Source organism: Trachymyrmex septentrionalis, unplaced genomic scaffold (assembly GCF_001594115.1).
Source record: "Trachymyrmex septentrionalis isolate Tsep2-gDNA-1 unplaced genomic scaffold, Tsep1.0 scaffold14, whole genome shotgun sequence".
Taxonomy (NCBI): domain Eukaryota; kingdom Metazoa; phylum Arthropoda; class Insecta; order Hymenoptera; family Formicidae; genus Trachymyrmex; species Trachymyrmex septentrionalis.
The window spans coordinates 271,982-296,033 of NW_017304543.1; the positions used below are offsets into that span (position 1 = coordinate 271,982).

Here is a 24,052-nt window from a genome sequence, read left to right on the forward strand (position 1 = left end):
TATTACGAGAAAAATTATCTTACAATATAATGTGACACGCAATAAAATCTTACAGTAAACTGACGGTCATTAAATGTTGTCTATAGCTTCACAATCTTCGTGCAATAATACAGCTTACCTAACTATTCCTTTTGACAACTTTTATTATTCAGATTGCAATTGTGTTCTTCACATAATACTATTTTCATATACTCGGCTAAATACAGACTTGATAATATTAACATATTATGACATAATAATACTTCACGTGAATTATGTTTTATGATATTGCATGTTAGAAAACAACAGAGGAATAAAAAATAATAACCCTCGATGTCGAGTCCAGCTCTCCGTACTTACTCTTCATAAAATATTAACGTCAATAACTCTCGTATACTTCAACCAAAAACTATTTAATTCATGAAGGTGTAAATTTGCCATATCGTGATGTGAATGATAAATTTTTCTTCCTTGTATTGATTTCCGCTGCTTTCTAATTTTTGATAGTTTATGTATAGTCTGTGAAGTGTGTGTATATATATATAGTAAAATATTACTCAAATCCATAAGAATATATTTCGATTAGTGCACAAGTAAAAACAATATCATATAATCAGCAATAGTAAACATTCTAAGATTCCATAATTAACGTAAATTCTAATTGTAAGTTTCTCTCCTTAAATATCTCTCTACTCAAATGCCATAATAGATAACATTATAAAAATTATGTTATCATTGTCGAATAAAGTCAGATATAACTGTTTAATGTTTCTCCGCATACATATTAGTAACGCAAATCCATATTATTATAATCTTTAATAATGATTTGTATTAAAAGATAACGAAATAAAGTAAAATTCTTCTTCTACTTTGTTTTTGTCGCTTTTACATTTGTTTCAGTACATTGTAAGCTGAATATGATGTCTTGAGTAACTGCAATTAAGATTATTAATTATGATATTTAAAAAAAATTAAATACATATACAGCCAACAATATTAATTATATTAAAATTATTCTCTTAATTTAGAAAAATTCTCTTAATTTATTATTTTTAAATTTGTACTTTATACATAATTATTTTTTACATAAATAAACAGGAAAAATATATTTAGTACATTGAAATTGTGTGCTTTTAATAAGAATAATAATTGTTTAAAAAATTTTAATAGAGATAGATCTAACATTAAATATTTTACTTATAATTAAGCTATTAGTTACAGGTAAAAATAAATTTTAATACCAACACCCACAAATGAATCAAGATTCATCGAGATAACATAAGCACTGGTAAGCTCGATTGGTCTTGAACTTCGTCTCATAATCATTAATAAAGATTGTTTAGATTGTTTGTTTAATTCAAACCACTCCATTTCAAATATGCTATCAACCAATTGACGACTCTATACTTAACAATTAAAGCCCATCATTCATTTTGTTTACGCAAAATATAGTACTATTATAAATATTCAAGTAATAGATACATGTTTCACACATATATACCTTTAACATAACTTCATTACCATACCAGCAATAAAAAAAGATTTGTGATAGCATGCAGCCCATATACATCATTAATTGCATGTATTGTGCTCTTGACGCTGTTGATTTGGTAAATTGATAAAGAATGACACATACTACTAATGTACTCACAACAAATTGTATAACAATAGTCAATCTAAATTTTTCATTCATCAGACGAGCAAATCTAAAATTCAAATTAAATACTATAACCTTCTTTAATTAATTACAATAAATATACAATAATATAAAATTTTTTTAAAGACTAATAAGAATTATTATAAAATAATACAAATAGTGTGTGTTGGAAGAAAAATAAAGATACACTAAATAAATTAATAGTTAAAGTCTAAATACATACAAAATATGTATATTTAATATTATCAAAAGTATAAAAACACTTCATTCCTTCTTTTTAAGTAATATAAATAGCAATACAATGTAATATATCAGGATAGATTTAAAATATTTATATATTAGTTGCATAAAACCAACTTGAATACATGATTATGCTGCAGGACGGATTTGCGAAGAATGTCTTGATCATGTGCGACTTTTTGCAAACGGCATTCAATTATTTCTATCTGACAGCAAACGTGCACCAATAATCCACATATTAGACCGTCGCAAGCCACATGGAGAATAGATCCAGCCGTCAAACTTATCAATTGATGCGCGTATACAATATGAAACAGTGACGACGAGGAATAGTCGAACGGCAACCATGCTCTGAATGTCAATCTTCCTTTTCTGAATTCTGTTAGCAATGATGTTACAGCTATGCAGAGACATGTTGTTTCAACCCAAACTGCATAGAAAAGCGTATTTGTCCTGCAAGATGTCTACTTATACAGATTTTTCCGTTTTATTTAGGATTTTTACTTAAATTTTAACTATGCAACTTGTAATATTTCTTCCTAATCATATATTAATAACATCAAAACGTTAGCATAATATACATCATCAGTTTTAATAAATAATTTATATTAATTAATGTATGTATAGAGATGTATTAGAAAAAATTATTAATTTAATCATTTACCAAAAATTATTGTAATCATTAGAATCCCAATTATGATATCATCAGTACAAATATAAATTATTTACATATATTTAAATATTTAAATATTCTAAAAATTTAAATGCTACAAATTAATTGAAAATTAATTAAATTTTTTTATTTGATTTATAACATTTTTAAGAATTAACTAAATTTTAACTGTAACTCAATCAGAGAAATCCGTGAAATAAATTTTTAACCAGAAATACATAAGTGTACATACATAGCTCAATTCGAATACTCATATGTATAATTCTCATAAAATATATTGTATAATAGAAAAAAAATTTGTTTAATTTAAACGCTAAATATTAAGAAATATAAGAGTACCAAATATACATATTTTTTCTAATAAAAAAATTATAAGCAATGGAAAATAAAAAAAGATTGGAAAAAAGTTGAGTATAACATATCGAAAAATCGTTAAGGATTAAACGTAATATGCATACTTTTAATTATAGTTTACTAAAAAAAAAAGATTTTTATACGTCCAAGAAAATTGTTGTATAATAGTACTCACTGTACATGTTTATCGAACTTCTGCTGAATTTTGATTTCGTCGGACTGAATCGGTTTACAAGGTTTCCTTACAAGAATGTCGATTAGTATCGCAATGTTACTGCGATTCACCAACAGAGTGAACATCTTACAACAAGAAACAATCATTGCGAGTAGCATGTAAAAATTGTCAGTAAAATCGTCGGGATTGTCCACGATTAAAATTAAATCCATCAATTGCGATAGCATAAATGTATGTATAAGTAGCAATACGACAATAGTGTAGAAATGATAAACTAACCGTTTACATGGTGTCGTGCAAGAATTTGGTATCCAGCATCCGCAAATCATTAATATTCTAAACGTAAAATTTAATACTTGCATCTTTAATTTCTAATTTATTTCTGTTGCAAATATCATTGTCTGTTCTCCAAATAAAGCGTATGCTCGTAAATCATTTTTTAAAGTTTGTATAATATTCTCTTTTTAATTTCCTTATTTTAAATATTGAAACGTAAAATCCCAAATATATATCTTGCAATATATATATAATAATTACTTAAAAATGTGCTCGATATTCGTATACAACAATAAATTAATATTGCTAGATTTCAATTCAACAATTTTCACTATTGACAGATGATATTATAATAAAAATATTTTCTTAGAACATATGATACATAGTGAGATCTTGAGAAAAACTGATGACCATAGCCTTACGTCTATAGCCTTACGGTCTTCCTAATAACAACGTGCTTTGCCTAACTCCCCCTTTCATATGTGTTGTACGACAATTTTCATTATTCAGATTACTGCTATGCCTTTCAGATAATAATATTTTCATGCATCCCACCCATTCTGCCCTGTGTAGTTTTTTTTCTGGTGATAGGATATAAGATCACTCAATATTATATCTTGACATAATAGCATTTAATGAAATAAAGTATTAGAAAGCAGAGCTACAAAACAAAAAAAAATCGAGAAATAATTTATTAAATCGTAACTGGTAATCAATTTTACATCTTTATATTGATTTTTATGACGACAATCTATTTGAACATTCTATAACTTACAAACATTGTAAGAAGCCGCACTCTGCATATATATACATTTCAAAAGTTACTTCAAAGGTTTAAAAATTTTAATTTTTTAGAAAACAAAAAATTATTTGTAACAAAAATTTATTGATTAATCAATCATATCGATATAGAGAGAGAGAAAGAATATATTTTAATCAAATGTCATTTTCGTAATATCACAACTCTTAAAAAACTACCTTTAAGATATAACTCTATTTGAATTGATTCTTTATACAGTTATATTAGTTTTTGATGATCAACAAAATAGTGTTATACTTGAACTCATTTATGATAACAATCTAAAAATCATTTCTTGAGCTATGTCATTTCTTAAATAAAGGAGCCGCAAAATACTAATTAGATAATACAAATACGAATGCAAAACGTAAGTAAAAAAATGTTGCAGAATATTTAATAAAAAATACACAGATCACTTGTACACCCTTTTAAAATGAAGGAAAATGATTATGGATCTGAAACATTCTGTATATCTAATACAAACAATGTGCTATGGAAATTGTGTGTTTTTTTCTCTGATAACATTAATATATCAAGATTAACTATATGAAAATTAATTATATATAATAATCAATTATATTTAATGAAATATTTATTTATTTTAATTCCTATTTTATTTTCATGAAAAATCTGTGTGATGTATATGTAACAACAAATATATATAACAATTTTCCTAGTTAGCTTTATCATTTTGTGTTTGCTGAAGTATGTTGTAGGTCGAATACGATGTCTTAAGCAACTGCAATGTACAAAATCATCTTTTGATTTCAATAAGTTCAAAATTTATTTAATAGTTTAATATTTATACTTTAAAAGTAAGTGGACATTTTTTAAATATCATAAAATAATTATCGTAATATAAAAATTAATTATTTATACTAACACCCACAAACGAATCCAGATTCATAGATATAATATAAGCGCTATTGAATTCGATTGGCATTCTACTACGTAATGCAATTGTTAATAAATCCTTTTTTGTCTCTTGCCCTAATGTAAGCCATTCTATTTCAAATAGATCATTAACTAATTGTAGACTCTATTTATGAAAATAATTATTTATTAAGGTCTTATTTATAACAAAAAAAGATTTAATTAATACGCAAATTGCATATGAATTTCTGTGCATTTTAAAAAGCATTTTGTACTTTACTATAAATAAAATGTGTATATTATATATATATATTTGTCAATATATATTGTATCTAGATAATATAAAAAATAAAAAATTAATGCATAAAAACTAAAAATTAGAAACATTAAGGAGATATCCATTTCCAAAAAAATTGTATATTACCTTCAATTTTACTTCATTTGCATACCAGCAATACAAAAAGATTTGTGTCAGCATGCACGACATGTACATTCCTAATTCAACGAATTTTCCGCTTGTCTTGGTTAGCTGATATAAAGTAAAGCACACCACTAATGTACTTACTATGAACTGAAAAGTGATAGTAAACCTAAATTTTTTGTTTAATAGAAACGCAAATCTGAAATCAATTAAACATATTTTATCATTGATGGAAAATATAAAAAATATAAAAATTAAAAGTTACAATGCATAAAAATCTTTGATTTGCATGTATAAAGACATTTTTATTCAACTTGTTTATGTATATTAAAAAAATATTTAAAGAAAAACTATAATAAAACGAACTTAAATAAAAGATTGTGCTGAGTAACACAATCGCGAAGTACTTTTGGATTATGTACAATATTTTTCAAACGACAACTTAATATTTCTAGTTGACAGCATATATGCAACAATAATCCGCAAATAAGACCATCGCAAGCAACATGTAAGACAGACCCAACTGTCAAACTTATTAATTGATGAAAATACGTAAAATGAAAAAGCATTGTCGAGGAGTAATCAAATGGCAGCCACGCTCTGAACGTTAACTTTTCTTTTCTGTAATCCGTGAGCAAAGATGCTACAGCCGTAGATGCACACGTTAATTCAACTAGGATCATATAATACAGAGTATTTGTCCTGTAAAACAGCTGCATGCATTTCATTTTAATATTCAATGATAATCTTTCTTTAATGATAATCTCTCTTTCATATGTTTTATCAAGATAACTTTTAGTTAAATTAATCTATTAATTTTTTTTAAATTGGAAAGTTAGTGATATACAACTTTAATTCTTTAAACAATAATTTTGATAAAAATGTGTATTATATATCAACTGTTTGTTAAAAAAAGAATGTATTATTATAAGAAAGTTACCAAATTACAAAATTTCTAAGAAAATACAAAAAATAATACTGAAAAATATTATTCTTTAATAAAAAAAATTAATTAATAAGATATTATACATTTTAATCAAATTTTATATCGATCTCTTAAAAAAATATAAATTGTTTAATTCTTTAATATATAATTAAATGTGAAATATAAATACAAAATGATTATCTTGCAATGTACTTACTCAATTAGCTTATCGTATTTATGTTGTATTTTTATTTCGACTGTATTGCATGCTTTGCACGGTTTATTGATAAGAATGTTTGTAAGCATGGCGATGTTATTACGATTTATTAACAGGCTAAACATTTTAAAACAAGAAACGATCATGGCAAGCAGCATGTAAAAGTTATCCATGAAATCTTCCGAATTGTCAACGATCAGAATTATATCCAAGAATTGCGACAATGTAAATGTATTTATCAGTAAAAGTATAAAAATAGTATACACATGATATATTAATCGTCGATGTGGAGACATCCAAGAATTCGGTATCCAACAACCGCAACTCGATAAAATTTTAAATGTAAATTTTAATAAGCTCATTTTAACTTTAATTTTGTCTATCTTTTTGCTTTAAAAAGTTGTTTTTTTACAACAATGAAGTAATGTATTAAAAATTTTACATTCTCTGTTATGTAATTATTTATTATAAATTAATTTAGCAAATAAATTACATGTTACTAAACACTAATTGTCAATTAATTTCGTTAAGAATGGCTATACTGTAGTGACAAAGTCAAAGTTAATATTATAGTGATATTGCAATTCACAATGAAATCTTGAGAGACTGACTCACCAAATGTCTATAGTCTCTTGCAAAAAGGCTCTCGCAGTTTTCCGATAATAATACCATATATGTTCAACTTCCTCCCTCATACAAGAATTTTTATTATTTAGACTGTAATTATGCCCTTTGCGTAATAATATTTTCATGCAAAGACAGTGCAATCATTAAATAAAGATGTGATATTGTATATGAAGTCATGATATAATGATATTTTATACGAAAAATGTTTTGTTAAAATATGTATAAGAACTATAAGTTCTAATCAAAGAATAAAAAACAGAAATTGAAAATTATGCAATGAATAATGCAATGTTCATATATCGTACATCCAGTTATATTCCATCTAGTCAAATACTTTAATATTCTATCACACTGCAGTAAAACACAATCTTGTATAGACACATGCACATCAATATAAAATAATATGTAAAAATATTTTATATATTGTATATGGACATGTATCGTAAGTAAAAATACTATAGAAAGAATATACAATTCATTAATAACGTTAAATCAATTTTTTATGTAGCATAGCTCCAATAAGCGAGCATATTAATTGATGGAAGTAAAGTGTACTATCGTTGAATAATTAAATGATAACTTGCTTTAAATGTTAACTTTTTTCCCAGTAGACCATAAAAATTGCTCAATACAATTTTTCATATTATAATAATATCAGAGTAATCATATTGTTAATGAAAAAGATAAATTTTGAAAAAATATGCATTAAGAAGATATTACCTACTTAATAGTGTCAATAGGAGAAAACATTGCACAGCTTTTGAGATATCTCTTTATGTAGTGATCTTATTTAGTACAATCTTATTTAATACATAAAGATATTGATTACAATAATCTAATTTAAGTTTTATTTTTATACACATTTGTTTTATACAGAAATTAAAATTGATAAAAATACAAAATATAAGTATTGATTTTCTTCTACTTTTTTTATTACTTTATTTGTTGAAGTATATTGAAAGCAGAATACGACGTCTTGAGCAACTGCACACAATAAACATAATTATTTACATATCACGCACTTCTATACAAATTAATAATTTTTTTTCTAATAAAATGTACATCGTAGAAAATTTCTTTAATATGCAGAAACTAGAAAAAATCATGTTATGTAAAAAAAAAACATATAATTTTATTTTTAAAATGTCAATAACTTTTACATAATTTAAAAAAAATGATTTTTTTTTTAATTAATTACTATTATTTGTACTATTTTAAATCATATAAATTTTACTTAAAACATTTTTTTGAATAAGAAAAAAACATTTTAAACTGATTTTCTGATTTAATGAATAAAATCGAATTTAGAAAAAGTTGATCTCAATAATTCCATCCAAATCGCTCGAAATTCATTCTCTTTTAGTTATTAATTTATAGTTAATTACTAATTTTAGATTAAGAATAAAGATTTATACTAACACTAACAAATGATTGAAGATTCATAGAGATAACATAAGCACTGGTGAATTCAATAGGTACGATACTACGCATCATAATTATTGACAAATCTTTTTGCACACGATAATCCAACACAAACCATTCCATTTCGAATATGTTGCTGACCAGTTGCCGACTCTATATTTAAAAATACGTACAAAAAATTTTGTTTATTAAGTTCTAAAATTTTTAATTATAAAGTAAAACAAAGAGATCAAATCTTATATTTTTCTTATAGATTGATATATGGAAAATATGATAAAACGAAAGAAAATGTGTAACCTAATTCAAAATGTAAGTATTTATATTTTCTCCCTCCCACTCTCCCTCCCCCCCCCCTCTCTCTCTCTCTCTCTCTCTCTCTCTCTCTCTCTCTCTGTTTCTTTGTCTCTCTCTTTCTCATATATCTTATTTTATGTGTATGAAATATAAATTAATTTTTTTAATACAATAATTTAACATTATATCTATTACGTGTTACTGACATATTAGATATTAAAGTATATATGCAAATAAATAAACATACAATATGAAAAAAAAATAAAAAATCATATGTAAAAAATATATTCGTGCACACCTTCAACTTAATTTCGTTTCCATACCAGCAATAAAAAGAGATTTGTGTCAGCATGCAAAACATATATAATACTATTTGAACATATTTTGCACTTAACATACTCGTCTGCGTCAATTGATGCAGATTGAAGCATACTACTAACATACTCACTAAGAATTGGACGGTGATTGTTAATCTAAATTTTTCATTTGCTATTAATGCAAATCTAGAATCAACCGGACGTAAATTTCAAACATTTTTTATAATTATTTAAATTTTGAGAAATTATTATCTATAACAATAATGATAAAAAAAGAACTAACTCAAAAATGCATGTATGCTGTATGACACATTCCCGAAAAATATGTGGCTTATTAATAGTTTTTTTCAAACGACATTCCAATATTTCCAACTGGGAGCAAATGTGCATCAATAATCCGCAAATTAGACTGTCGCAAGCGAGGTGAAGCATCGATCCAGCGGTCAAACTTATCGATTGATGAAAGTAAGCGATCCGAAATAACATTGGCGAAGAATAGTTAAATGGTAACCATGCTCGAAAAGCTAGGTTGTGTCTTCTGTAGTCTTTAAACACAGATGTTCCTAATGCAAACGCACATGTTAGTTCCACTAAAGTCGCGTAGCAAAGCGTGTTTGTTCTGTAAAATATATATTTTCTTTGTTTCTTCTTTCATTAATGTTAATTTATTATTAAATCATAACATTTTAATTTAACGTCATGTAAAGTTAATCTTTAAATAAATCAATTTATAAAAATAGAGGAAAGTCATCGATACCGACACATCACTTTGTTTTTAAACAATATTTCTTAAGCAAAAAGTAGAAATAAAACTTTAAAAACATAAGTACAAACTAAAAAGTGTCTTCCATCAGATAATGAAAACAGTTTTTATAATACTGTTGTAATTTTGCAATAATTAATTTTTTCGTAAGATAAGCGAAAAATGAGCGTCTTACAAAATGGACTCCAAAACTGACACAGTGGGCAGTAATGCCACATATTCCTATTCTTTTTCTTTTACCGAAATTATCTGTATAAAAGATCTACAAATGAACGTATATAAGATATTCCAGAATCTTTTCACTTCGTTATAAAACATTTTTATTGAATTATATGCATATTTACTTTATGCTGTTCTACAAGAAAATATAAGGCAACTATATAACAACATTATAAAGATTAAGTTAGCTCATAATCTATTTTACAGACAGATGTAGCGGTTTATGCTGCATCCCAATTTTAAATTTAAAATCGTATAATGAAAAAACTAAAAGAAAAAATAATATAAATAAAACTGATTTAGGAAATTACAAGCATTTAAAATGACGAATATTATCAATAATATAGTCATTATTATATAAATTACGCAATTTGCAAAAGAAAATCGTAAGAATTTATTTGTAAAATTTCGCATTTGTAAAATTCGTTTTTAGCTGATTTGATATAGAAATAAGCCACAAATACACGAATTATGAGTTTGTACTTCCTTAATTAGCTAAACAGATCATGATTTTATTAGTATTAATAATAAAATGCAATAGTTAATTTCGGAGAACATAAATTAAATCCTAAAGACACCTTAATAATACGAAAAATTTTTTATAATTACAATATTATATTGTCTCTGAAGATGACTCAAAAGTGAGCCGAAAAATGTAAGCAGATTAATTTTATTATTATTAAAATTGTTTTGTTAATCATATTGGTTTGCACATTACCGTACTTGACTCCTATTGCCCTGTTATATCCAACCATTTAATTTCTGAGAAATAAGGAAGTGTCACTTTAGAAGACCTGTGATGTCAGTATTGGCGACTTTCCTCTATAGTACATATCTTACTTAATGTCTGAATATATAACATATACTATACAATATTTTATGTCATTGTTATTTTCTTTTTATAATATTTGTAATATAATGGAAAGATTTAATTCTTTACAACATATAATATTTTTGTAACATGTTATATTAAACAATAATTAATTATTAATTATTTTAAGATACTTACTGGACAATCTTGTCAAATTTCTGTCGAATTTCTATTTCATCATGTTCAGTAGGCCTACATGGTTTTTTCATCAGAATATCAATCAGCATCGCAATGTTGTTACGATTTCTCAATAAACTGAACATCTTACAGCATGATACGAACATAGCAAGTATCACATAGAAATTCTCGGAGAAATCATCGGCATTGTCCACAGTCAGAATTAAATCCATCAATTGCGATAATGTAAATGTATTTATTAACAAAACTATGAGGATCGTATATACATCATACATTATACGTTTGTATCGTGTCGTGCATGAATACGGTGGCCAACATCCGCAAATGGTAAGAATTTTAAATGTAAACGTCAAAACGTTCATTTCTTTTTTATTTGTAATATTCGATAAAAATACAATAAAACAATTTTATTATACAATTAATATAGAACGTTCTTGTATTATTTAAATCATATAACTTCTTTATTTTTTTTCTGATTACTTTCAATATTATAGAAAAAATATTATGTTTCTATAATGTTCATTATAATTTACAAATACATAATTCTTATTTCTTCAAAAACATAATAGTTAACAAATTATATACATATGTATATTAAATAATTATGGAATAATTATATTAATTAGATTTTTGTTACAAAGAAATTAACTATAAATTAAAGATAAATTTTAATTCAGTGTCTTTGGATTATCGGTACTTAAAAAGTACACACATATATGTATAGCTATGTATATTGAGCACTACAATAATACAACAAATATATTCTTTGCGCCAAAACAAAATAAGAAGATTTTATTGACGATCACAAAAGAGTCTATAGCTTCACAACTTAATTTTTCATCTGCAACTTCCGTCTATGCATTCGACGACTATGTCATTAGTGTGGTACAAAACTTGCAATTTTGCGTCCCCACGCAGAACCATATTTTCGCATACGCAACAATTTTAAAATGCATGTCTTATACCTACATGATGTCATGCCACTTTTATGTCGAACTATGGCTTATAGTTCGTCATACAATGTTAGCAAACTATCAATTATAGTTTACTTATATGAAATCTTGATGAAAACATAGCTGAAATCATATTTAATTTATTTCTACCACAAAGTACAGTCAAACATTTTATTCTAACATTCTTTGTCTGATTAAATTGGTTGTTTTTGTTGAAACAAAAAAAGAATGTAGTTGAAGAATTTAAATAAAATTATTCCAATACATTTTATTTACAAAAAATGCAAGTTGAAAAATGTATTTATGATAGTAATATTATAATCACAATAAATGAATATATATTAAATTATACATATACGTCGCTTTTTAAAGGAAATTGTATACTTAAAATTAAAATTGTGTGTATTGAAGTCAGTGAAGTTTCAAAACACAAAATTGGCAAATTTATTAAGGTATAGTGCATAGAATATACGTATTATAACTATTAAAATAAATCAAATAAAATTTGTTATTTTTAGTAATAGTAATTAATAAGATAATAATATCGTGTACAAAAAATTATTTCAATAACTATAAAATAATAACTTAAAAATATTATAAATATATAGAGAAGTATAGAATACATTTTTTTGATTTAATTATTAATAAGTTTACAACAATCCCAAATTTGTAAAATGTTAATTAAAATTTAATCAAATATTGTGTAATATTTACAACATATAAATTTATTATCTCTGTATATTATATTCTATACCAAATTTGCAATTTAAATTGTCGCCAAATAAAATTGTTAACACATTCATTTCAATTACAGATTATCAATTGTCAACATTACATATTATTTTTATCGATTTATAAAAAATATATATATTAAAAAAGGTTGATAATGTAACAAATGCAAGTTTGTTGATCGATTAAGGGTAAATAACGTTCGTGATGCCATTATTGATTTAAAATGTAAAAAGTATAAAGTATAGAATATATCCAGAGAGAAGCCTGAGAGTCATGGACGTATGCGTCACAGATAGAACCCGTTTACTGGCGCCTCTATGTGGACAAACGTGTACGATGAAATATGTAGTCACGAATATGGCCGGTGGGTAACACATATCTACAGTCTTCAATTTTGTCCCATTATATGTTACATATATTTGTTTTGTCCGTGACGTGTTCAGAATATAATTTTATACAATGCATATAAAAATAGTAACTAAAAATTGGAATAATTGAAGCCTTAAAGAAATAAGGCTAAAAATATTTTTTAAAAGTGCAAATATTATTTAATAATGTTCTCATACAAAACCTATACTAAGAGAAAATGCAACAAATCGAGAAGACTTAAGACAGATAATTCTAAATTCATAAATATATACAGAGAGAAATCTGAAAAAGAACATGAAGGCCTATTTCCTATAATCGCAAAATGCCCCATTATTACTCTCTAAATTAATTCTTCTATATATATATCGTCAATTAAAAAATTAAAAATTAATCATACGTTTCGACCTTTAATGTGGTCATCCTCAGTGGGAACTTAATATCGGTGAATAACATATCTGAACATGTAACAATTAATATAACTGTATAACAATTAACATAACATATGTATTATATTACAGTTATGTTCTTGTATGGTAAATTATAATTAAAATGTACGTTACGCATAGCTTGAGATTTGCTGGATTTGATTGTTTTTATGTATTACAGTATTACATACGAATTCAATATTTTCATGCAATGTATTTATTTGATACCAAAATATAGAATATAAAAAAAGAATTATAATATACAAAGTAATCAGACAATACAATATAATAAAATACAATTAAAAAAATAGAATTAAATCTTTTTATTGTAATATAAAATATAAAATACATAAATTTCTTATATATTTTTACAACATTTTTGTTTACACATTTTGCTTATATGTATAAGAAATTTCATATACAAAATGTATGCATATCATAACACAAAATTCGTATAATTAAAGAAAATTTGAATTCTGGTTCTGCAATAAGAATCTTTACATTTTTATTTAATAAATCTTTTAATAATACAATATTTATTAATGGGTTAACATTAAACAAAAATTTTAATTTCGCATCTCCTACTATAAAAATAAAAGTTGTTTAATTTTAAGAAACTGAATTAAGAAAAAATCAAACAAGTTAGTGAATTTTGTCATATAATACGCGTCTGTATAAAAATGAAATTACGAAGTACTTTTTTATGCAAAGTTTTAGCCTGTTTTTATCATAATTACTAGTATGTAAATATATTCCACAGTCTCTAATTGCCAACTGTAGAGACGTTGAATACACTTCAAATATTTCCAATCATATTTCGTTAATTTGAGGTTTAATTTAGCAAAAACGATCTTGAGGCCCTCCACCATCCCTGCTGATTTTATCGGCGGTCCTCTTTTCTTTGTAAATATACTCACTCATAAAAAAAATCACTAATAAATTTAACAGGTTTTACAGGTGGATATATTTTTAATATATTTTGTATTTTTATGTTTACTTATTTTATTGTATTTCATTACATTACGATTAGTATACAATAAAATCATTAGCAATCATATTGCATCACTTTTTTAATATTATCTTTGATTGTAATCCATAATCATTATATTCAATACTACAATAATAATTATTATTTGCAATATAATATAACAATTATAAACGCTGTTCAAAATATAATAAAAATGATATTATAGGAGCATAAGTAACAAATTTTAGCAATGCGGGATTATACGAAAACGTTAAAAATACGTACGAAAAATTTGCACAAATTTTTCTAAATCAATGTCTAATGAAATATTGATAAACGCGGAAGAAATACTAACAATTAGATCGTATTTAATATTATTTATTAACTTGTGAATATAAAACTTATTAATATCGCGAAAAAAAGTCATTTATATAGCGTGTGTATATATATATATATATATATATATATATATATGACAGCACTTTCATCGCGATCAAAATAACTATCCCAATAATTTCATCATATCCTCCGCTTTTGTGATATGCTTGTTACTATCCAATACAAAGGAGGACAATCTTCATAGTGGAGAGCAAATTTAATGTATTCTACGTCAAATTCACAAAATTCTTCTACAAACAAATTTGCAAAAACAAGTTAAGCAATCCGTCAAATAACAGTGGTCTTGTTTCAGAAGGGTGTGAATCCCGAACTTCCAGACTACTTACAATAGTAATAATTTTGATACCATGTCAATTACAATTACCAGTTTTAATGCATCTTTAATATAATATTAAAATTCACAAGAAAATATATTCTGCACACATCATTAAAAATCATCTCTTATTAAAAATAAATGGATAGAATGATTTCCTTATGAAATAATGGTTATAAAAGAATATATTTAGTAAAATATATGCGTTATTGTAATTTTTTATATGTATGGATACAAAAGTTTTTCAGGTATCAACTGTCCGAGATAAGTCGAACCCGATAATAACAGGATTTTAAAGAATTATATTTTTATATTAAAAAACTTATATTATATAAAATTTAACAATTCTTTATTATTTCGTATTTTTCAAAAATTTTAATTATTAATATCCCGCTAATATGAGAGTACCCATTCAATTTATCTCGAATTTTTTGTAGCCACACATTTTTAACTAAATTCATGTATTCTCGATAACATTATTAAAAGAATATTAATCATTTTGATAAAAATTGTCTAAGTCGACAAAAATCAAAATTTGTTAAATAATATCTGCATGTATTTTATCATAGAAAAAAAAAATATATATATATACATATGTATAAATTTTAATAATTAATAATATTCTAGAACAGCAGAATGTCCAATACCTAAAAATGATTTTTGAAATAACAGTCAGAAAATTAAATATGCACATTCATAACCATATTTTTATTAAAACAATCATCAAAAAATAAGCAAATTATTTGTGTAAAACTTAAAATTATTTACTTAATAATTTAGATTTAAACAAATAATTATTATTATCATATAATACTATATTCTTATAGTCATTAAGACAGACTATTACTAACATTATTACAAGTGGAAGAACATTTAGTAAAATTAAGAAAGCAACAAAAATTGTATCCTAAAATATACAACTAAATTAATTTTGCAACTTGATTTAAAAATACATAGCAATTATTATCGACTTACTAATAAAATTATTACTTTCAGAAATTGACGAGAAACCCGGGATTAATTCCTACTCTGGACAAGAATCTCTACAGGATAGCAAACTAGACCTTGCAAATAGATTTTACAAAAAGCGACGAGGAATAACTCTTCATGATGAAAATACTTTCCATCAGTTCAAATCACGCATTCATTGGCATCCATCTGACACGAGGGACAGCGATGAGGCGTTTTTGGATATAATAAATTAATCACTAAGATATACACACGTAATTCTGTAATATTAAAAATACAAATGTCAAAATGCAAACAAGAAGTTAATATTTAATCATTAGTATCAGTCAAAGCTCCAATTTTTACTGACTTATTTAATAAATTAAAATTTGTATACTAACAATAAATACGAAAAATTGTCGATTATTCTAAACATCAAATTTTTAATTAGAAGTCATTCAAAATTAAATTATTAATGACTTTTTGATATTAAAGATAAAATTCAAATTAAAAAAGTTTCAAAATTAAATATTTATTAAACTTGTTAAATTAATAAACAATTTTGGTTATCATATATTTCATCGATTTTGTGTAATTTACATCAATAAAGCAATAATAAATTTGATTTACTACAACAAGATAAATGCTATTTGTATTGAATAGATATTCAATATTGATTATATACATACTAATAAGTATATAATTTATTAGTAATTATTGTGCAAATTACAAAAATAAACATAATGGCATTTATCTAGAAATAGTTTACATAAATTTTATATCACGTACGTAATACTATTATACATCTATTTACAATAAAATTAATTATAATACATATACGCGTTACATAATTTTTACATGTATAGAATTTTACAAAGAAATTCAATTTCAGAGGAGCTGTCAAAGTCAAAGAAATTTAAAATTAATTTGGTTTATTTTCATATTTAATAATTGAAACGGGATTCTGATAATTAAATTTAAATAAAATTTAAAATTAATTAAAAATTATTTATCTAATTTTAATGCCCCCTTTCCAATTATAAAGTATGTATATATAATGTTTATCCCTACCTACATGTCACATAGTTTGCTATGTTAGAGTTATTATGTAATATATTTTAGTTTCATTATACGCATTTTTTTATTTTTTAAATTAAATTTAATTACCCGCAAAATTTATTTAAGTGTCAACTTAATTATAATAATTTAATTTTTTAATTTAAAATATAATTGTATTTATACCTACCTATCCATAGTTATTGTCCCTACCTATTCAGTCCCTACCTATCCATACTTGTCCTATCTATCAGTATTTTTATTTATTCGTAGCTATTCGCGTATCCTATCTATCCGTATATTCCTATTTACACTTATTTCGTTAATAACACCGCGAATGTAATACATTAATGGCTGCGTTCAAAGAAGTAGCTTTTCGACTGTTGTAAAATTCTTCAATACGATTGGTTCTTGCTTTTGATTCCTTATGGATTTAAATGTACAAACCAATCGCATAGAAGAATTTTATAACAGTTGGAAAGCTGCTTTCTCTGCTGCCAATGTCTAATCATATCTTATCGCATACTAATAAACTTAGTAGGATAACTTAATCGCGGTCATACTAATAATAAATAAGCAATACGCAATAATATAGTTAAAATAGGCTCTTTCAATTTTTAAAATACATAAAAAAATTAACAAATAACACAGCTAATGAGAGTCAGCGCGGATAATTAAGCAAAAATTTGGTATATTTTTTTTAATCTACCAAACTGTCTCTCACATTAATCCTGTTGTTTGTTGGTTTTTTTGTATTTTAAATAATTCTCAAAAAATATAAGAACTCGCAATTAGTGAGCAAATTACCCTCCCAAATATTCAGTTTACAAACTTAGATTGATGTCACACACCTACTTCTCAATGAACAGAATGGCTAAGATCGACGCATATAAGACAATTTTAAAATATCTTTAAGAATTCTTTAAAAAAACATCTTTAAGATATTTCATAAAGAATACTAAAAGATATCTTAAAGTTGTCTTATGCGTAGATTTTAGACATTCTGCTCATTGGGCTCGTAGAGATTCTCTTCTTTCTTCTGGCCAAATTGAACTCACCTTTCGCTGCTTCTGGCCAATATTCTGGCTTCATAAGCCAGAAATCGACAACAAGGAAAAATATTCCTTTTTGCTGTCGACTGCAGCCGACTAATATCGCCAGCAATAAGCGTAAGACTTTACGCTTTTATATAATGCGCGAAACACGATCGCGTCGCGAAGAGGCCATCATATTAATAAAATTGACTAAATATTAATATAAACAATTATCATTAATAATAATAATAATAATAATTCTATTAATATAATAATATTAATTAATAGAATAAATTTCGCATTTATTTTTTATTTTGCTATTCGCGTTTATTCAAAATCAAAAATATAAATATTCGACTAAAAATAAACCTAAATTAAAAAATCTTCATGTCAATAACGTTTTTATTTCAAGAGTCTCGAATATTACAAAACTAGATTAAATTTCTTAATGTAAATTTTATAACGTAATAAAAAAAAAACTTGATTTAAAAATAAATAAAAATTACTAAATCGATTATCATCCAATAAAATTCAAGGCCCATGTACGTACTTTTTAACGATTCGAACGATTCGTTGCTGAATCTCATGTCGAAACATGCGGACATGAGAAATTCAGATGAATGATGTAAGATCCGAAAGGGATAATTTTCCTTCACATCAATAAATATATTCCTATCGTATTTTATATATTATTAGAATTATTTTTTGAACAATTTATTATTTCAAAATTAAATATTTTAAGTCATGCAAAACTCTACACGCGATTTTAAAATAATTATAAGGTAAAATTCTTATATTTCTTGATAAAATGTATAAAATGTATTGATAAAATTGGATCTTACACCATGTGTACTACTTTAACTGGCATAAAATCCAGTTACTACATATGGATAAGTTGTAAAAGATTAGGCTGAAGTAAGTGCATTGAGATAAATAATAATAATTAATAAATATCTTTTACAGAAAAGAGAGATTAATAAATTATGTGCTCTACATTAAAATTTTCGTTATCATTTCGTTAGTAAGATGTATACAAATAAGTGTAAAACAATAAAAAGAATTTCTTAGGAAACAGTTCTTATTATACGTATATGTGTATATAAGTATTGCATTTCTGCACCAACTTGTATAAAACTTAATCCTGAATGAATATTTAGGAATATATAAAGATAGGAAAAATAAAACAATATTTGTTTGTTATACTGTAACAAACGCTTTTCCATGTTATGATACTCATAAATAACAATTTCATTTACTCTAAATATTATTTTATATAATTTTTATATTTGTTTAATTTCCTATATTTCATATATAAATTTTCCTATATTTCAAAATACGAATATTTTATTCTTTTTCATTTTAACTTCCAAAATATATTATTTAATATAAAAAACGATCATCGAAAGAACCTATTTTTTATTCTACTTTTGAAATTAAATTACTTAATAATAAAACGTTTACATTAACATGTTTGAATTTACAATTAATAAACAAAATTTGAGCTAAATTTAATAATTTTTCTGAGTTGAACAGTTTTACTTTATTGTTATAGTTAAATTAACAAGATATTGAGTAAGAGCAGTAACGATATATAAGAATAATTAGAAATAACTCAGTGTCTCGGTAAACAATTTTTCATGCATGAATATGTATAAATATGTACAAACATACATAAATACTTATAACCATGTATAACCATACATGAAATTCGTCCATACGTGTTCATACATCCCTTTTTCTTTTGTAAAATTACTTTTTAGTGTAATAGAAATAATAATAGTAATGTGAAAACATTAAAAATAATTAAAAAGTTAATTTTCATATTGTTCGTATCAAAAAAAGAATAAATTTGGAAAAATGTAAAAAGAATTGCTCTTACACAATTATGCATAATTTTATATATAATTATACATAAGTAATTTTTTTACATTTCTTTAAACTTGATTTTTTCTAAAACAAAAAATATAAAAATTACTCTTTTAATTATATTTAATGTTTTTATATTATTATTATTATTTCTATCACACTAAAAAGTAATTTTACAAAAAAAAAGAGATGTATAAACATATATGGACATATTTCATATATGATTATGCATGCTTATGGATATTTATGTATATTTATACATATTTATACATATTCATGCATGAACAATTTTTTACTGAGTAGATGTAACGTGACATTATAAATTTCACAGTGCATGCATAATAAATTTGATATAATAAAGAGATATTCAGGATTAAGTTTATCCCAATCATTATTACTTTCCATTTTAAGGTAACGGATGTATAGAATGTTGTACGTACAGTTATCCGTATATTTTTAATAAATTGATGCATATGCATCTATAGATATAGGTACAATAATAATTAATAAAATTTATATCACACATCTGTTAACTAAATAAAAAAATTAATTCATCACTCACCGACCCGTTGCGCAACAGCGGAGTTATATCTGCAACGTCGCTACGATGATTCTATAGCAAAAAGAATATAAAATCCAAATTAAAACAGAGCAGAAAAAACTAATCAATATTTTAAAAAATATTTACTAAATGCAAAGTTCTCTTAGAGATTATAATCATATAATTTGCAAAATACATAATTTTTATAAACATTGAATTTTTTTATTTATCATTCAGTTAGATATTTATAAAAATAATTATATATTTTATTAAAAAGACCTTAAAAATATATTTTTTTAACCAATTTTGAAATAATTTTAAATAATCCTTTTTTTATAATTATCATTTTTAAATCATTGTAAAACAAAACAATTCAAGAATGAATAGAAGAAAGACTATTGATTTTACATAAACAAAAAATGATATTTACCGCAAGGTTGCTCCGCCGGTGCCCGATGCCTCTCCCAAATCTCCTCCTCCTCTCAGAATCGGATTGACATCCTCTCGCACAGGACACTCACGTAAAACACTCGCGAATAATATACTATAAACGCACACGGAATGAACTAACATAGAGATTAATAGAAAAGAGAAATATTTCTTTTCTATTATCGACAAATAGTTGCAATGTTACACTCAATTTTTTATATGGCTCGTATCACGAAAGATGCACGAAAACGAAAAATTAATCAAATTATAAATTACACAAACTATATATTAAATGTAGAAGTATAATAGGAATCGCATGAATTGCGTGATATCGTTTGTAATATAATCAAGAGTTACACTCAAGCGAGAGAAAATTTTACGTTAAATAAAAATAATTGTCGTCTCTAAATATCGTGAAATAGTAATAAGTTCTGTTTTCCATCGCGTTTTGATTGGAAACGAATAAACCGTACGAAATGTATGTTCCGTGATACATGATTGTCATCTCGATCCTTTTATATGAATTAATCGTGCAAGCTAGTAATCGTATATTGTGAGTATTGATAAAGTACAAAGTTTCATATTTTATATCTAGTATTTTTCGCGATTACGTTTTAAAAAGAAATGTGAAGAAGAGAGCGGTAATGCGACACGACTATCTGCCTGTACGATCCTCAGTAGGGAATGACTGCGCGGTAACTACGTGTAAGCATGATCACGCGCTGCCCGTCCGCCCTTCAGCGTCAAAACAACCCCAAGGCCGCACACCAACCGTCTAACTGTCGAAATACGCATTTTACGAAATGAGTAAAGTAATCAATTCGTTACATTTTTAATGTTCTCTGATGAATAAGCTTTATTGCAAATAAGTTTTACTTTATTTTTTAGATTCGTTATACACATGCACATACAGATTATAAATATCTAGAGTCTTAAATATTTCAATTATATTACAATAAGTGATTATTAGTTTGTAATTACTTTTTATTACACGGAATCCGAGCAATGTACGTAATATTTTTAATAAAAGATTGATGCATTGTGACTTTTTGTTACTTTTAAATATCATTAATCTTTATTTAATTGTAAATTTCTCTCCTCCATCAGAGAGAGAGCAGTAAACATTGAGATATAATGTTGGGATGTCAGAAATACTTCACGTGAGCAATTTTGTAAAAAAAAATCACGTTAGTAAAAACCAGTTTTTACTTTATGCCTTTTATCAGCGCATGTTGATACGAAATATTTGAAATTATAAAATAAATGTCAAATATATATGTTCTTCAATGTATCACGATATAATTATAATATTCTCTCTCTCTCTCTCTCTCTCTCTCTCTCTCATTAAATGACACGCGCCACTAAATTTAAACTGCTAAGAGTTTTGAGAAAATTGATATGAGAAATTATTTCATTAATTTCGTGATGAAATACTAATTGGATTTTACTTTGTTTCACGTAATGTAAAGTCAAATTATAAATACACTAATATACAGAGCTCGGTCGTATTTAAAAAATAAAGTTATTTAAAATATATTTTTTAAATAAAAAAGATAAAAGAGTTATTAAAAATTTATTATTTCAAGTAACTTCTTCTAATCTATTTCTTAATTATATTTTAAACAAGTTTTTGAAACTGACTCGTACCACTGCCTTCTCCCTGCAAGATCGCTGAGTGAATGCCAAAGTAATGATGTATCAACCATCGCGTCTGACGCACTTTCACTCTTCGCTATTCGCCGAACGCCGTTCGGATATCCAACTGTCACGTATGAAAAATATTCATGATTTATTCAATTATTCGTATTTATTTATGATTTTGACAAATGGATATCGTCGTACATTTCGCGTTTTACTTTGTGACATCTTTAGCACTTGTGTTCGATCCTATATTACTTGCGTAGTTCTTTTAAACATAATTAATAATTATTCGCATGGGGTATTTTTGATATTCCAATATTATATCTCAATTTTTATTATTCTTTTTAATGTTTCATAGTTAAATAAAAGTAAGATATTTACTTAAATAAGATTGATAATATTCTATGCATTCTTTATTGTATGTATAAAGGCACATGCAAATATTCTTAATATTACGAAACAATTTGCGCTAATACAGCTTTAGATAAAATTTTACATATCTTGTTAATCATTATTTAATTTTTCAGCTAAAAAATTAATTTATGACACTACTATTGCTGCAAATTATTCTGTGTTTCAAAAATTCTTTAAACTTACGCGTATAATATTGATCATGGCAATAATGAAAATAATCATTATTATGGAAATAAATCTATCAAATTAATAGAGATTTCAACGATTTTAACTGTTTATTTCCATCAGGAGCATCGTAAAAAAATGGATATTTTTATGTATTTGACATGCACTTCTTCAGAGGGCAGTAGTGCGCGGGAGCATTTTGCGGTTACAGGAAAAAGACTCTCATGTCCTCTCTCAGATTTCTCTCTGGTATGTATTTAGTATTCATTATATTAATATTCAGTTATTACAGATTTAAACATTTTGTTGATTTGCCGACTGATAATAATTCCATTGATAATAAAGTTTTAAAGAAATCTTATTTAAAAAAGATAAAGAGAAACATTATGTACATTAATGTAAATATAATCGTTCTTCTATTTCTTAAATAATTTATTAAATAATAACTATATTATAACTAATTAATTATTTAAAATATTATTTTGATATATGTAACAATTTTTGTGAATCTAAAATTTTAATTACAATAAACTTAATAAATAACCAAAATAAAATATTTA

At 25.0% G+C, this 24,052-nt stretch overlaps 3 protein-coding genes across 3 annotated transcripts; all 3 read right to left on the reverse strand.

Annotated features, from left to right (window-relative positions):
* Positions 1–864: 864 nt before the first annotated feature.
* LOC108745397 (odorant receptor 4-like) lies at positions 865–3,323 on the reverse strand. The gene is made up of 5 exons (XM_018481535.1): positions 3,079–3,323; positions 1,994–2,329; positions 1,481–1,685; positions 1,225–1,380; positions 865–912 (listed from the first exon to the last, which is right to left on the reverse strand). Exons 1-5 carry the CDS (start codon positions 3,303–3,305, stop codon positions 865–867), a joined length of 972 nt encoding a protein of 323 aa, XP_018337037.1. The 5' UTR covers positions 3,306–3,323.
* A 1,503-nt stretch (positions 3,324–4,826) lies between these two features.
* Positions 4,827–6,885, reverse strand: LOC108745398 (odorant receptor 49b-like). The gene is made up of 5 exons (XM_018481536.1): positions 6,590–6,885; positions 5,814–6,149; positions 5,451–5,646; positions 5,037–5,192; positions 4,827–4,892 (listed from the first exon to the last, which is right to left on the reverse strand). The coding sequence occupies exons 1-5, from the start codon at positions 6,883–6,885 to the stop codon at positions 4,827–4,829; spliced, it is 1,050 nt and encodes a 349-aa protein (XP_018337038.1).
* Positions 6,886–8,149: 1,264 nt separating this feature from the next.
* On the reverse strand, positions 8,150–11,515 carry LOC108745399 (putative odorant receptor 85d). Its single transcript, XM_018481537.1, has 5 exons — positions 11,241–11,515; positions 9,533–9,868; positions 9,231–9,435; positions 8,636–8,791; positions 8,150–8,200 (listed from the first exon to the last, which is right to left on the reverse strand). The coding sequence occupies exons 1-5, from the start codon at positions 11,513–11,515 to the stop codon at positions 8,150–8,152; spliced, it is 1,023 nt and encodes a 340-aa protein (XP_018337039.1).
* Positions 11,516–24,052: the final 12,537 nt, after the last annotated feature.

Bases quoted from the DNA above. Each gene is read 5' to 3' on its own strand.
- LOC108745397 (XM_018481535.1), bottom strand. From the start codon at position 3,305: ATGCTATCGCAATTGATGGATTTAATTTTAATCGTGGACAATCCCGAC. The intron at 2,330-3,078 runs GTGAGTACTATT...GACATCTTGCAG, and splicing joins AAGTTCGATAAACATGTACA to GACAAATACGCTTTTCTATG. The intron at 913-1,224 runs GTTGGTATTAAA...TCTTAATTGCAG, and splicing joins ATCTTGATTCATTTGTGGGT to TTACTCAAGACATCATATTC.
- LOC108745398 (XM_018481536.1), bottom strand. From the start codon at position 6,885: ATGTCTCCACATCGACGATTAATATATCATGTGTATACTATTTTTATA. The intron at 6,150-6,589 runs GTAAGTACATTG...GCTGTTTTACAG, and splicing joins AAATACGATAAGCTAATTGA to GACAAATACTCTGTATTATA. The intron at 5,647-5,813 runs GTTCGTTTTATT...AATTGATTTCAG, and splicing joins CAGCACAATCTTTTATTTAA to ATTTGCGTTTCTATTAAACA.
- LOC108745399 (XM_018481537.1), bottom strand. From the start codon at position 11,515: ATGTATGATGTATATACGATCCTCATAGTTTTGTTAATAAATACATTT. The intron at 9,869-11,240 runs GTAAGTATCTTA...TATATTTTACAG, and splicing joins AAATTTGACAAGATTGTCCA to AACAAACACGCTTTGCTACG. The intron at 8,201-8,635 runs GTTAGTATAAAT...TATTGTGTGCAG, and splicing joins ATCTTCAATCATTTGTTAGT to TTGCTCAAGACGTCGTATTC.